The sequence below is a fragment of the Hyaloscypha bicolor genome (assembly GCF_002865645.1).
Source record: "Hyaloscypha bicolor E unplaced genomic scaffold K444scaffold_39, whole genome shotgun sequence".
In the NCBI taxonomy this organism is placed as follows: Eukaryota; Fungi; Ascomycota; class Leotiomycetes; order Helotiales; family Hyaloscyphaceae; genus Hyaloscypha; species Hyaloscypha bicolor.
Genome location: NW_020194541.1, coordinates 556,194 through 570,917, shown reverse-complemented (window position 1 = coordinate 570,917; position 14,724 = coordinate 556,194). Strand labels below are relative to the sequence as shown.

The 14,724-nt window shown below is 45.2% G+C and overlaps 3 protein-coding genes across 3 annotated transcripts; 2 read left to right on the top strand and 1 right to left on the bottom strand.

Annotated features, from left to right (window-relative positions):
- The first annotated feature begins 1,743 nt into the window (after positions 1-1,743).
- On the top strand, positions 1,744-3,629 carry K444DRAFT_555322 (U-box-domain-containing protein). Its single transcript, XM_024876700.1, has 3 exons — positions 1,744-2,280; positions 2,400-2,997; positions 3,064-3,629. The coding sequence occupies exons 1-3, from the start codon at positions 2,165-2,167 to the stop codon at positions 3,235-3,237; spliced, it is 888 nt and encodes a 295-aa protein (XP_024741136.1). The 5' UTR covers positions 1,744-2,164; the 3' UTR covers positions 3,238-3,629.
- Positions 3,630-5,915: 2,286 nt separating this feature from the next.
- K444DRAFT_660580 (uncharacterized protein) lies at positions 5,916-9,703 on the bottom strand. The gene is made up of 7 exons (XM_024886482.1): positions 8,976-9,703; positions 8,597-8,919; positions 8,379-8,551; positions 7,089-8,320; positions 6,525-7,036; positions 6,203-6,475; positions 5,916-6,151 (listed from the first exon to the last, which is right to left on the bottom strand). Exons 1-6 carry the CDS (start codon positions 9,546-9,548, stop codon positions 6,343-6,345), a joined length of 2,946 nt encoding a protein of 981 aa, XP_024741135.1. The 5' UTR covers positions 9,549-9,703; the 3' UTR covers positions 5,916-6,151; positions 6,203-6,342.
- Positions 9,704-10,402: 699 nt separating this feature from the next.
- K444DRAFT_555316 (uncharacterized protein) lies at positions 10,403-13,788 on the top strand. The gene is made up of 4 exons (XM_024876699.1): positions 10,403-10,753; positions 11,954-12,968; positions 13,015-13,209; positions 13,294-13,788. Exons 1-4 carry the CDS (start codon positions 10,635-10,637, stop codon positions 13,528-13,530), a joined length of 1,566 nt encoding a protein of 521 aa, XP_024741134.1. The 5' UTR covers positions 10,403-10,634; the 3' UTR covers positions 13,531-13,788.
- Positions 13,789-14,724: the final 936 nt, after the last annotated feature.

The window sequence follows — 14,724 nt, the reverse complement described above, 5'->3', positions numbered from 1 at the left end:
TCAGGAGAAGAGGGAGGCTAATCAAATCCACGTAATCTATAACTTTCGGAATAGCTTTGCTATACCCTTATGAATCTTTGCCCCGTCTTCTATAAACTTCTTCTTTTACTCTATAATTAAGGAGTCAAACCAAGGAAAAATAATAGGATTAAGGACTTGGTTCAAGTAGGCTATACTATAAATTCCCTTCTTCCCTGGCTCCTTTACCAAGAAAATAAGCAGGGACTTCTAATCCTAGCTAATCGCTCTCCAAACTATTACACTTACTTTACCACTCCTGTATAAAGATTATATATAATCTGGGTAATTCTTCTCATCCGGCCGACGTATAACCCAAATTCTCCCTCTCTGGTAAGGCCTGTAACCTCCCTAATTTGGCTATAGCTTTTCCCTTACTGGCGGAGTAAGCGAATAGTAGTATAAACAGGAGTTCTCCCGTTCTTATTAGGTTAGTAATCCTTAAGAACGGACGGAGAGAGGATATTTGAGATTTCTGAGTCTGATTCTGAGTCTTCTATTATTATTATATAATAATTAAAGAAGAAAAATGGTAGTTTGTGAGAAAAGAAGTGGTGAAGTGTGGGTTTCGGTAAGGGGTAGTCACGTGTTCGCTTAGGTGTACGACGAGCAATGCCGCATGCTCTTACTATAACGGCTGGTATTACATGGTTAGTTTCAGCCAAAGGGGTTAGTTTCAGCTAAGGTTTCAAGCTATAGTTCAAACCAAGCTCGCTTCCAAAGCTCGGCGTTTCAGTGGTTTTGGCCATACCTACTTATCCACTGCCACACTTCACTCCTTCTCTCCTTAGCTTTAGGTTCTATAGAACATTAGAATTATAGATCTTTGAGTATCGTTCTATTACTTTGTTCCTGCCGTTACAGGTACCGGAAGGAGATAAGGAGAACCCTATAGTAGTTAATAGAGAGGCTAGGGAGATAATTAAGGTTAATAATAATGATTTAGGCTATTTATATACTATAAAAGAGGTTATAAAAGGAATTATAATTAAGGAGAAGGATAAGAATAATATAACTACTAATTCAGGTATAGAGTTAGAAGAGAGGTTTAATCCTGAGATTAATAGACTATCTAAATCAGATTTTAATAAAGAAGTTAATAGAAATGAAAATATTAATAATAAGAATATATAAATATAGTTTTATTATCCTTTTCTATTATATTTTCTAGTAAAGCCGCAAATTATATATATTGAGAATTAGCCAAGAAATCTGCCAGAGATTACTTGAATTGCCTCAAACTAGCCAATTAAAATTAGCTTAGTAATATAAGACCATGGTTTTATATTACTAAGCTATTGCACCAGGAATTGCTCTGGAAATGGTCTTTTATTAGGGGGTGGTCCTGAACGAGGGGGGGGTCATATACACCAGATAATACGGTATAGGGGGTTACAGCGCTCTGACGGAAAGATTACAGGGCATTATAGCGCTTCGACACTGTAATCTCGAGATTTTTGTCCGCTAAAATCATAGCTTTCCTTGAGATGAATAATTAGTTCTATGAAAATTAATTATTCTCCTTAAATTGTTCTTCGAGAACATGGGCCAATCGTTGATTCAGACGACCGAGTAGCTTTCACTCCACATACCCTGACCCTGACCTCAAATAGCCTATTCCCATCATCCCGTGAATGACTAATAATTCCCCCCTAAATCGGATTTCAGCCTCACTCGCTTCTCGAAGCTTCCAAACTGGGGTTTCAGGGTCTCCTTACCAACCAAGCAAGGCTGACGCCTCGCCGACAACCCCACAGCCCCTCAAACTTCGTCCTTGACTTACTTCTTCCCACAATATCAGCACCTGTTCCATATTCCCGGATCATCAGGCGTAGTTGCCTAGATCCAAAGCCTGCCTATCCCCGCAGTCCGCCCGCGAGGGAGCGCTGTTGGCCGATTACGGCGCACCGCCAAGTGCCAACGAGGCTGAGCTTTGCCCCACTACAACGAACAAGACACCCCTCCATCACCTCCCCCTCTTTGATGTTGACTCTTTAACGACAGGCACGTCATCTCTGCGACACTCTCTCTCTCTCCTGCGACATCTCTCGTCTACAATCCAGAAGAAGGCAAGGAAGGAAAAAGGACAAGCGTACGCGAGCGGCGCTAAATCAAACTACAAAGAACAGAGAAGGGAAAGGAACAGATGGCAGGACAAGATACCGCGGCTGACCCGGCGAAAGCGCTGGAGTGCAAGGAGAAAGGCAATAAGTGTTTCCAAGCCGGTGATTACCATGGTGCTGAGGAACTGTATTCGAAAGCGCAAGTCCCCGTTTCCGGTTCCCCCTTTGTGCCCCCCTCTCCCCCCTTCAAGTTTGCGAAGTTCCCCCACCAAATTACAAAGTACTCAAAGAATTCTTCTGACGACTCTCTTCCCACAGTATCTCCTACGACCCAACAAACCCCCTCCTCTACACCAACCGCACCCTCGCCCTGCTAAAACTCCACCGCTTCCCGCTTGCCATAACCCTCTCCCAACAATGCATCTCTCTATCTCCTCCCCCTTCCATATCCCTCAAAGCGCACTTCCAGCTCGCACAAGCGCAGATCGCACTCCACCACCCCTCCGAAGCTCTCGAGTCAGCGAAAATCGCGCATTCTCTCTGCGTCGAGGAAGTGATTGTCGGCGGGAAGGGCGCAAATAATATTGGGCCGATCACGGAGCTGGTGTTGAGGTGTAAGAAGGAGCTTTGGGAGTTGAGGGAGGAGGAGCGGTTGAGAAGTAGACCGAGCTTGTTGAATGAGTTGGTTGCGGGGTTGGAGCGGGATCGGGAGGCGTATATTTCTGTACTGAGGGCGGAAGGCAAGGGGAAGGACGTGGAAATAGAGAGTGTGAAGGAGAGGTATAAGGGGAAGATTGGGGAGTTGAGGAGGACTTTTGAGTTGGCTGGCGTTAATGGGGAGGAGGGGAAGAGGAGGAAGGTGCCGGACTGGTGTTTGGATGATATTACGTTTTCGGTTATGTTGGATCCTGTTGTCGTACGTATTCTCCTTGCCTTTTCTCTTTAAATGTGTCCTGGAGATGGCTTGCTAATGGACGATCAGACCAAAACAGGACAGTCCTACGACCGCTCCTCAATAATGGAGCATCTCAAACGCTCACCTACCGATCCGTTGACCCGCGAACCGCTACGAGTTGAAGATCTAAGGCCAAATTTGGCATTGAAAGCGGCGTGTGAGGAATTCTTGGAGGAAAACGGGTGGGCTGTCGATTGGTAGATACTGGTGGACGAAGTGGGGCACAAAGAAGAATGAAATCAGAGAGGACAGCAACGCGGAGACGAGGAGAGTGACATTCATGTCGGTTCAATCACAGCTGGGAGCGAGGAAGTAAAATTGCAGCCTGCCAGCCAGAGAGAAGGCGTAGAGCAGAGAATGAAGAGAGATGATGGGGATGATTGTATGGTGCATGTACGGCGTTTGGGATTTGAGCGAACTTCGAAATTCATTTCTGCATTTCTGAGAGTGGTTTTCGGGTATATTTGAGGCCGCTCGCGGCTGTCTCAGCCAGTATGAAATGGATTCTACTCAATCTCAACATCGGGACACTACATGTCAGTGAACTGAGCAGGTTGGTAGCGGCGTGAATTCTTGCTTCAAGTGAAGTCCTTCAATTACAGGTTACAACATAGCCAGCCATATTCTTGCCTATGCGGTCATGAAGTTCTAGCCGAGTGGCGCTTTCCGCCCCGTTTTTGGCCAAAGTTTGGTAGAGTACAAGAATGAGAAGGAGGATTCGTACTATGTATAATGTTCCACATATGTATCGTATTGTACAATCATACCTCCACCCCACCTGCATTCCTACGTCTCTATTCACAGGATTGTTGATTTACTTGTTAGGAGAGAAGAAGTGGTTTAGATACCTCGCTGTCCCGGGACACCAAGTACATTGCATCATCGTCCTCCCGAGCTTCAAAAGTGAGGGGCGCAGCGTTTGATAGCTAGGTAGAGAGAAGGTGAAAATTTATATACTCCGCTGTATTCGGAAAGACAGGGTATTGCATCATTGGCCTAAGGTCATCGGGAACATAAAACACGTGATAGCCACCGCTTTCTGTTCTCGAGATCGGACTATATAAGGTCTTATTCTACATTGTGATAGGTAGGTAATATACCCGAGCGGCAATTCTTGCGAATACGTAACTTCGTTCTTACAAATAACAGTCCTTTCCACACTGGAATGATCCCATGGGCATTTCCCATTTCCGTCTTTGGACCTGAGCTACTGCTGCTTTAGCCCGAGTCTTGGGTGAACATTACTAGGCGCGGCATGAGCATGCATTAAGAAACCGCCTTAGCACTCGCAGGGGCTTGTTTTGGCTCTCTCAAGGCAATGGTTGCGAGGGCTTAGCGCATCGGGGGGGTGGGTTAAGCTTGATTGAACTTCTTTTTGGAACTTTTTTTTTAGAATTCTATTGCCAAGTATCGTTTGACTGGCCTTATTCACTCATGTTCTTGCAATTACTTCCTTTTGGCTTTAGCTTCGAAGGCTGCGGATCAAAATCAGGCGCGCCGGTTCCCTCAGTGTTTGTATCTTGTAGATTTGGCTCAAATTCATCCCTTGAAAACGTACTTGGAGTCTTTTTATATCGCGATTTGGACTATGGCATCTGTTCTTTTCAAAGTCAGCTTCGAGTTTTAACTTTTCAACCTTCCTTGTAGCTCCCCGATCTTGCGAATAATTATGAGTCTTCGCAGGAAATGCTAAGGCAAGGATTACGTGACGGCGAAGCTACACTTGACAGCCAAGAGAGAATTTAACATGAAAAGTATTTCGAGTGCGCTGTAGTACAAACTCCTTACCTAATGCATAAAGTGAGTCTTTTAAATGTTGCCCGTCTTGAGGTTCCTCCTGCTCGGAATTAATCTCGCTACGAGTAACAATACAGGTTATTGGTCGCCGAACCGCGGGGCGCGATTTGGTCTTCAGACAAATAGTTATTGATGGCTTAGGCATGGAAAATAATCATTGACGGCCAGTGTGTCAAATGATTAGGTTTGATTTGATTAGACCCCCACCTAAAATCAAATCAAGTCAAAATCAAGCTAATCAAATCGTACTTAATTATAATCAAAGATAATCAAAGATAATGAATTAGATTTATCACGTGACTACGCACATGACTCTGGAGCTTCGGAAGCCGAGATAAGGTTAAAATAAGGTCTAGGCTAGCCATATTCGGTATCGCTCAAGGTGCTCTTTACTAAACCAGGCCTAGCACTAATTAGTAAGCGAAGCCAAAGGCGCTAGAACCTCTATGATTTCCAGTGATTTGTTACTACTAATAAAAGAACTATAAATAAACTCTTATAGTAATTAAGGAAGAAGAAATAAGAAAGGAAAAGAGAAAGAAATTTCTGAAGAAGAAAACTATTAAGATAAGGTAATATTGCAGTAGTAGTAAAGAGCTTGAATTGAGCTAAAGGCTATCTGCAGGCTAAGGAAGCACTGGCCATATGCTAAGTCACGTGCAATGGCACCACGTGACTGGTACCACGTAATAAAAACTAGTTTGTTATTTTAGATTTAGACTAATTTTATACTCTTATATATACTTTATAGATTTTATTTATATCTAATTAATATAGCTATTAGTTATTTAATAATCTTTAAAAATGCCTAATAAAGTATATTTTTATATTATTATATAATAATTATAATTAATTATAATAAAAATCAATCTAATTAAATCACACTTAATTATAATTAATTAGCCTTGATTATTTTTTGATACACTGCTGACGGCATGGTTATGTTATGATGCGCTGTGAAGTGCGGAGGTGGCGTTAAGGAAGCCGGGTGCATCTCGAACCTTAACTAAGCAATAAATATGCAAGACCCGAGAACTTACTAGTTAAATATATGGGCTTTCCGATGTTTGAATCAAAATCTGCCTGTTTAGATCTATAGCCAACTTCCAAATTTTGCTTACACCGCACTATTACATATATCAAGGTCCCACTGGTTCGCGCTATCTGGGCTGGTTCACTATTTACAAATATTTCCAATGAACCCCCTCCCAAGTATTTGCGCATATTTCAAGACATATATCTCTTTTACAGTAAACACAAAGTTGTAATTTGGGAGTCGTTTTGGAGTACGTTTCTACCTATCTGTACATAGATGGTTCTGAGTTGAAGTCAGTAAGCAGTTAAGTGTTTTTCTCTCGATAAGGCATACCAAAGTGAGGGCATAGCTTGCAGATAGAGAAAGGTCACGCACATTGCGATTCGGCTCTCGGTCCAGATGGAACCATAATACTCGAGGACAGAAGAATGCCGGGTGCGTGGTTGGGCGAGAAAGAAAGATTGTCAACGTATTTAAGGAGGCAAATAGGAAGAATTCGTGGCGGAACTTGATGCTTCTTCCGAAGCATAGTCAAAGTTCCGATCGATCGCACCTCTAATCATCTTGTATACATTACCGGTAGCTGGTGTTGTATCTACGATGTCGCTCCAGAAGTTAGAGTTGATGCAAGTAGGGAAAGTCGTAGGATTCTTACTGAGGGAGTTTGGGTTTTGACACTAAGTAGTTGTCCACAAGCTTCAACCGTTTAAGGCACTCGGCATCATCCCCAAAGCTAATAAATTGCAGGCCAACCTGTTTCTCCGGAAGGTTGAACGCAACCAGTTTACCCACCATCTTGTCTATAGCCGGTACAATGTCGCATAATGGAGTCCATATGGCATCCGTGAAGATATACAAGTTCAGTCCGCGAGTGATTATATTTTGCCAACTCTGGCGCTGAATTTTGCTTGCGTACTCGCCTAAGATCTGTTCAAGCCGAACACTCATGTCGGTGTAGCCCAAGCCTTCCTCGTGTTTTCTCTTTTCGACGATGGTAACGAGTTTTGAGGAAGTATCTTCATTGTGCTTGGCATTTGATTGAGCGAAGTACAAGTCGATGCCGTCTTTGTCGAAGGACTTGATCATGTACGCCATAATGCCTAGAAGTTCTGTCATATCTTCCCAGTGATGCTTCCGCATGGACTCTGAATCGTCAATGATTATCACCTATTGTCATTAGTGTTGTAACAAAAAATTCATTGATGCAAGAGGAGCTTACACTATCTCTATCCTCCAAGAATTTCAGTACCCACTGGTCACGAAGAACAGGATCAGGATCTCGACTCCACATCGAAGTGCTTTTCTTCCGGTCTCGCCACAACATTGCCTCGTTCCTAGACATGTTTGCGACAACTGAGCGCCGATTCCTTGAGTTCGCAAGCAAATTCGTCGATACAGGAGTGGCTGGAAAAGCAACTGGACAACAAGTTGAAGGTCGAACAGGTGGACTTACAGCTCCCGTTAATGGCGAATATGGCTCACTTTCATGCGAGTTATCCATAGCGTTTGGTCCAAAGACATCACCATTCGTTACTGCATGTCCAGAGTTATGGGAAAATGGAATAGATGGCCTTGCAAATAAAGCGCTTCCTGGTGCTCGGTCGATCATGGATGATATTTGAGGACCATCTCTGGTGATCTTGGGCCTGATCGGGTGAACGGGCTGCTCACTGTATCGACGAGTTTCTGTATCGTAATTCTCGAAGAGAGTAGCCGTGCCTTCAAGGGGGGCACTGGTGACGTGGCCGTGCCTGCCCAACCGTGACCCGGATTCGAATGCATGCACGCCTGGTAGTGTTCCTTGGCTGCCCGACATTAAGGTCGATTGGAGCCTTACAAGTGACTCAGGCTGTGATTGATTAGAGGAACTCTCCGAACTACTCGCCGCAGAGTTGGTGTGTATGGATGGAGGCGTAAACTCGGTGCTCCCAGGTCGCTGGTGATTGTCGTAGGGGCGCACGGGAGGGTCCATCCTCTGGCCCTGCGCCCTCAAGGAGCGTGGCAGTATGTCATCAGGGATAATTCGATCAGGCGAGCGTGTGCGAAAATCATGCAGGGCTTCAGCAAATATTGTATGGGCCTTTGTGCAGAGAGTCTTGGCGTCACCCCGATGCGTTGCATCTAGAAGCATTTCTTCAATCAATGGAATGAGAGTCGGTGTAAATGTGTCGTCGGAGGACTTGAGCCTGGACTGAACCTCCCTGTGCCACTCCCCAACTATTGGAAGCCTATTGATGCCATTATGGAAGCAGTCCCCATCGTGAGAATCCGGGATTTGGTTAATGGCTTTCCGGCGAGCTTGTCGATACTGTATCAGATTTTTATAACCACCGCTCATCCAGACAGCAACTTCGCTAAGAATACAGCCTAGGGAAAAAACATCGACAGCTTTCGTCACTCTCAAGCCTCCCTGGCCAAGTATGGAATCGGGTCGATAGCATTCTGGGGCACCTGGAAGCGAAGTCCGTAAGAAACATTGAAGCATAATTAGGTAGAAATGGGGCCTTACCATAGGTACGGGTTCCTTGAGCATCTGGATCAGAGTGATCTTGGTCAGTGGGGACGATACGCTTGGAGTGACTGGTACCAAGATCTGCGATCTTGAATACAGAGGCGTATTGGGAGCTATTGCCTAAGTCGCTCAACACGAGGACGTTTGCAGGCTTGACATCTTGATGAAATCTGTGAATGTCAGAGAGCAAACCGACATGCTGGTTGGGAACTTACATTACTTCATGACCATCATGTAAGTCTTTCAAACCCCTGACCAAACCTAGAACTCTTTTCCAAAGCCGAGCAATATCTATTCCGTCTTTTGGTGGCATATTCAATTGGAGATATTGTCCGAGTGAGCCTCTGTCTGCATATTCGAGGATACAATGCCAAGTGCTCCCATGTTTGAACGCAGTGTAGAAACCAATGACATTCGGAGACGATCCTACAGCACGAAGCTTCTGAAAGGTTTGCACTTCATTGGTCCATGATTTCTCAGCATCCTTGCCTTGGTATGTTTTGAGGACGAAGATAGTCGCGGATTCGTTTATTGCATGCTATCTGCAAATCAGCAAATGGAAAAATCTCACTGGGCTTTTGCATAAGTGCTTACCGCTAACGTAGGAAGGGTATTGTATAATGGGTATATTTCAATTGTGGATATCGTTGCACTCGCACCTTTAGCTATCTGCTGCTTTTTGGTGAATGGCAGAACGTAGTCCTTTTCGAGTCTTCGATTGCAGTTGGCATCGATACTCGGAGGGCAGAAGCTCCATTGTGCATGGCAAAAATCCTCAAAGAATGTCGGCGCCGTTGGATCAAAGGGAAATTGACTGGGACGAGCATGAAGTCTGAATGGGAGGTGTTGATCATTGAGATCGTCGCACCCCATAAACACTGGGAGAGATTCAATTTTCCCGATGTATATCAGAATGCAAAATATCTTCGAATATGCGCTCACGACTCCTTTGGCACTTATCGGAACCGCTTGTCCTTCGTAGACGGCGCCGAGCAATGTGTTGAGAACCTCGCATTCATTGGACTCCAGGTGAGCACTGAGAAGGTCGTATGGCAGGAATGGCGCGTCTCCAGGGTGGCCCGACGATTTGTGGTTTTCCTTTAGCCAGTGATAGAAATTCTGGAAGGGTTCGCTGAGGTAGAAGCGTGGGGTGTTCGATTGCGACATAACCACAAGCCAGGTGTAGCACCCACCCGGTCGACGGACCAAAAATACTGGTTCATCCCATAGCAGCTCTAATATGTGAACAAAAGGGCGAACAGAGCGCAAGACAAGAACGACAGCTACTACGTTCGATGTCGTTGAGGTGAAAACATGTCGTGATCGATTATTCTCGAGGATTTGGACGAAAGGCAGCAGCTCTTGACTTCCCGAATCTCGTCACTCTGGAGGAACTAGCTACGGTAGATCAACAGAACTGTAAGCCAAAAGCCAAAATGGCAGGGATTTCGATTATGCGCCCGAACCATGATTGGCTTTTGGGTCCGAATGTGGCTGACGGGACTTGGGATCTCTTTGGCAGTTAACCATTGCCCTAATCGCCGTCATTCAAGAGGCCGTGGTTAACCTTACCCAGGCAACTAGCAGCGAGACATTGATCCAAAGTAGCAAGCATGCTTTTGAAGCAAGTTAGCTTTCTTGAAGCGGCGAAGACGGAATGAGACTACACACCGTAAATTTTACGCGTCATCCATAGCGCTCCAGTCTGGTAGAGGAGCCATCGCTCCCCTTTCTCCGTTCTCGCCCACCGTTCTGGCGCGATCGTTTGTCGCAACAACTTCAAAGCATGCCCAAGTCGGTGGAGAAATGGAAGATGTCGAAGATTGGCAAATGAAGCATGCTTAGATCGGGAGCCTCTTGGATTTATCTGCTTTGGACCTCGTTCGATTGAAACTGGGGCCGCTTTTGACTGGCTATCAGCTGCTCCACGACTTTTGAGGCTCTAATTCCCAATTGAGATACCGGCATAATAGAAACAAGATACGATTGTACATGATTGGTTTTCATGCAAGAAAGCCTCGAAATTGTTGGAAACTTGGCATTAGATGTCACAGAAACTCCCCCGATTCAATTGCTGCTTTAAGTGCACGACGCCCACGCGCTTCTGCAACTTCATCAGGAGATTAGCTATAAAACGCAGCCTGGCGAGCTTTCTCTAGTGAAGCCAGCTTCCCCGAAATCTAGCCATTCCCTGGCTTCGAAATATATCCAAAGTTTTCCACAAACAAACTGCCAAGTAATCGAAGGATCGCAATGAGTAACTACGAATGGCGTACAGTTCCTTCTTATCGTCTGTCGCAATCTGCACTTGACAGCTTCCTGGTCGGCATATTTGGGAACATGAACTTCTATATCAGGGTAAGCGCCCGAGTGTGACATGGATCAAGAGCTGAGTGAGAGCTGTGTAGCTTAAAATTGACGACTGGGAGTTTTGGGCGGATCGCGATCTGTCTGATGTAAGTCGCTGAAGGTGTGAAGGAATGGGGGGGCGCCATAAGTGTTGACCAGTGCAAAAACAGGGCGAGAAAGAAAGGCTGGACGAAAAGCGTGTGGGTTGAACAGCTTTCGGGGCGAAAGAGCCTCGGGCGGCTGAGTGGCCGAGTAGGGTTGTGGAGCGGACAGGGCGGAGGGCGCAGGGTAGAAGGCTGAAACTCAACTGAAGTATAGGCGTTTGGCTCGGTCCAAGAACAATTGATGAAGGATCAGGCGATGAAGGGGTTCAACTCCAAAGAAGAATAATTTGAAAACATGTCTTAGAAGGTGAGGTATTTTAAATTAGCTTTCAGCACTAGAAATGCCAATGTGTCACATGATTGTCCTTCGCCCCGAGTTTCCAACATTCAGTCGACTTATTTTCGTGTCATTCGCCAGAACGCCTTGCGCTGAGCCTCAGGGAAAGCCCTTCTCAGGAGACACAAATGGCCCAAGCCTCATACACCGCCATCATCATGAAACCGGGCGTCTCTCTTCAATTTCTTCACCATTTCATAATCCTATAGACTTCACTTTCAGAGCCGCGCATCTCCAGATGCTGAAATACTGAAAAAGCCGCATACGGTGGCGGTTTTGTGGATTCGCACCCTCTATCCAAGATGACTGCAAACGATGAAAACAATGCCTTTCGCGATTCTCTGAGCAACTTCGCTAGCTACCCGAGGAATCTTGTGCATCACAACACCTTTGACCATGTTCTCGAGGCACACGTTGATAGATTGGACAAGCAAGACGAGCGGTTGTTTAGCGATGAAGAAAAAACAGATGTCGAACTTTGGGAGTCTGGAGTTGGTCCTTCTGGTAAGGTACCCCGAAAATGAGTTGCAATCCGCAATGTTATGTTAAGGAGTTGCAGTGTTTTTGTCTTTTCGCTTCAATAGCAATTCGCAACTATGGAAGCATTTCCTGGGAGTGCAGCTCTTTGCGAAGGTGGACCCGCAATGCAGATTTATGTAAGAATCCTATTTCTGACTTCTGATATCTCTATCATACAACTCCACTACATACTCCTCAATTCTAACCGCCGTTCTTAGGTTTGTGCATGCGGATCACTCAAGAGCCAAGTTGAAAGTGACAAGATATATGCTCGTGACTGCGTTCACTTATCATCAAGTCATGGCCCGCTTTGTCGACTTTTTATTCTCTTTTGGGAGACAGGACTACCCTAAAGACTTTCACTTCAGTGGATTGTACCATGAGACTCACTTGTCAGACGATCAGCCCAGCTTAAGTTTGAGTGACCTTGGAAGGTCTGGCATAGATTTCAAGATGTGCTATAATCTTAAGTCGGTCGAATCATCTAGCAGCCAGCCACAATTTCCGTGGTCTGTGAGGCAACTGGCAGTATATCATTCATTCGATGTCGTCACCGGGAAAAGTTTCTGGACTATGATCAAAGGAGACGCACTCATCAAACGACGCATAAAAGCTGCGACCGAGCCCAGCAGCCATCCAAATTTGGACTTGTCAACCGCATTGCACTCCTTTCTTGTGACGCTTACTGTGCAGTTGATTATCTTCGATTGGTGTCGTGAACAATGGCGTTGGTATATAAGTTACTTAGAAGAACTTCAAGAGATCACAACACGGCGAGCTTTGACAATGAGCTTTGACCGACCTGCCCTCCCGCCTTCCAACAATCCCCCTCTACGGGCTACAACAGCACCAGCTGGGAAGGTAAAACGCGCCTTCACGCAAATAATCAAACGGGCTGCCTCTGCTACTGGAACTCTATCACCACCAATACCACTGCAATCAATACCTCAAACTGCTCCCCTCCGGCCAGAATTCGAACCCGATCTTAGTAACACCAAAAGCTTCTCGTTCTCTGATCTCCAAAAGGTGCAGTCTTATGAGGAAAAGGTCAGGGAACTGCTTCTTGTCGTCGGATCAAACATCAAGATTGTGACAGCTATCAAGGACTACTACATGGAACTAGTTGAATCCTCAGGGTTTCCCGATGAGGTAAAGCTTGGGTCTGCGAGAAAGACTCAGGACTTTAAAAAAGCCGTTCTCAGTATTGTAAATGATCTCGAGATGCAGCATTCGCGCGCTAGCATGTTACTTTCAACGCTGACGAACCGCAAAGGACTGGTAAGGAAGCTCTCTTTCCCAGCATGTGTTTACTAACAGCATCTAGTTAAATGGCGTCTTAGAATATCGTAGCATGGAGGCTAGCAAGAGATTTGCTGAAAAGGCCGAGGCTTCAACGAGAGAAATCCATTCCATGACAGAAGAGATGAACGCCCTAACCCAAAAAACCAAACAAGAAACGGTCTCCATGCGTATCATCACGCTGGTAACTCTTTTCTTTTTACCTGGCACCTTCATCTCAGTATGCCTATTCAGCTTAACTTACTTTTGTCCGCTCCCATCTCCTTTCATCCCAGATAGTGTTCTTGCTAAGGCCAAGCAACAGACGATTATGAGTACAGATATACTTCAATATTCAAAAATACCCAATACCAAAGATTATGAGGAAGATTACTCATCAGCAGCACTAAAGCGATATGTTAGTGTCACATTGCCTTTAATGGCGTTGACTTTTCTGGCGTGGTGGGTGCTGTACTGGTGGGTAGATAGGAAACAACATGTGAAAGCTCTCAAGGACCAAATTAAGAAGATGAACAAAGGGGGACTGGCAAATTTTGTGTGAATGGAACTGCTAAAGTGCTTGTGGCTCCATGGGTTCGGGGAGGCGGGCCTCCTATTGGAATTGGCACATAATGGACGCAAGGGTATAAAAGGAAGAGGAATAAGGCAAAGCAAAATCCGTTTTATTGAAAGATTATTAGAGGGACAACTTTTGAAACTTCGGGATTGTAGAGTGTTATCGGATCACTAGAAGGAGTAGCAAAAGACCAACTTTCTTGTGTTATGGGAAGGATTATGTTTTAAATATATATCTTGGCCGACATTCAGTGAGCGGGACCCAAAAACATTGCTTGCATAACTTTAGTGTGCGACCATTAGTAGATAAAGCGAGCTTATATGTGTGGATTCTTAACTTAGGATAATGGTTGCATAAAGCACCGACCAAGACTGCGAAATTCAGCGGCCGTCTAACGGTATGGTTTATGGTCAGTGTGTCAAAGGATTAATCACGTTAATCAAATTAATCAATTAAGGTGATTAGATTATGATTAATGTAATTCAGATTTTTTTTTTTGATTAGATTAGAATAATTAAACAGATTAATCATGATTAATCTAATTAATCTGTCACGTGACTGTAATAAATCACTATTTACTTAATAAGTATTAAACAACTAAGGCACCTATCAAGTAGTCCTAGTTAAACTAAGCTAGGGCTTATGTAATAGTAGCTATATACGGAGGACTCGGCCATAAGTCTTGCAACTGGCAGGGGTGGGCGCCAAGCCTAAGAACGCCACATAGCTCTGGCATAGCAACGGTGCTTAGGGCCTCAGTTGCCTGAAGGAACATCGCTATTAGTAATGTTTACAGGGCTTGAGTGCTGTTATTTAAGCAGGACAAGCCTGTAAGGCCCTGTAATTATGGCGGCCTCTGGTTGCCGTGCAACGCTCTTGCAATTTAAGCGAGTGTGGCATCAAACCCTGACAGTTGCAAGACTTTTGGCCGCGTCCTCCGTACTAGCTTTTAATAATAAACTAGTTATTTTCCTATCCCTTCGTCCGGTGAGACATTGCCAGGCGCTAGCAAGGGGGGTGTGGCTGCACGCAAGCCTTTTGAAGCGTAATAAAGCGAGGTGAGGCTTGCGTGCAGCCACACCCCCCTTGCTAGCGCCTGGCAATGTCTCACCGGACGAAGGGCTAACTACCTATTTCGCGTCCAAGCGCTATGGTTGCCCTGCCAGCAGCGCTATTTAC

Coding starts and splice junctions, on each gene's coding strand:
- K444DRAFT_555316 (XM_024876699.1), top strand. CDS start 10,635: ATGAGTAACTACGAATGGCGTACAGTTCCTTCTTATCGTCTGTCGCAA. Junction 10,754..11,953: donor ATCAGGGTAAGCGCCCGAGT/GTGACATGGATC, acceptor GAAAGTGACAAG/ATATATGCTCGTGACTGCGT. Junction 12,969..13,014: donor TGACGAACCGCAAAGGACTG/GTAAGGAAGCTC, acceptor AACAGCATCTAG/TTAAATGGCGTCTTAGAATA.
- K444DRAFT_660580 (XM_024886482.1), bottom strand. CDS start 9,548: ATGTCGCAATCGAACACCCCACGCTTCTACCTCAGCGAACCCTTCCAG. Junction 8,920..8,975: donor ATACCCTTCCTACGTTAGCG/GTAAGCACTTAT, acceptor ATTTGCAGATAG/CATGCAATAAACGAATCCGC. Junction 8,321..8,378: donor TCAAGGAACCCGTACCTATG/GTAAGGCCCCAT, acceptor CTTCGCTTCCAG/GTGCCCCAGAATGCTATCGA.
- K444DRAFT_555322 (XM_024876700.1), top strand. CDS start 2,165: ATGGCAGGACAAGATACCGCGGCTGACCCGGCGAAAGCGCTGGAGTGC. Junction 2,281..2,399: donor GAGGAACTGTATTCGAAAGC/GCAAGTCCCCGT, acceptor CTCTTCCCACAG/TATCTCCTACGACCCAACAA. Junction 2,998..3,063: donor TTATGTTGGATCCTGTTGTC/GTACGTATTCTC, acceptor ATGGACGATCAG/ACCAAAACAGGACAGTCCTA.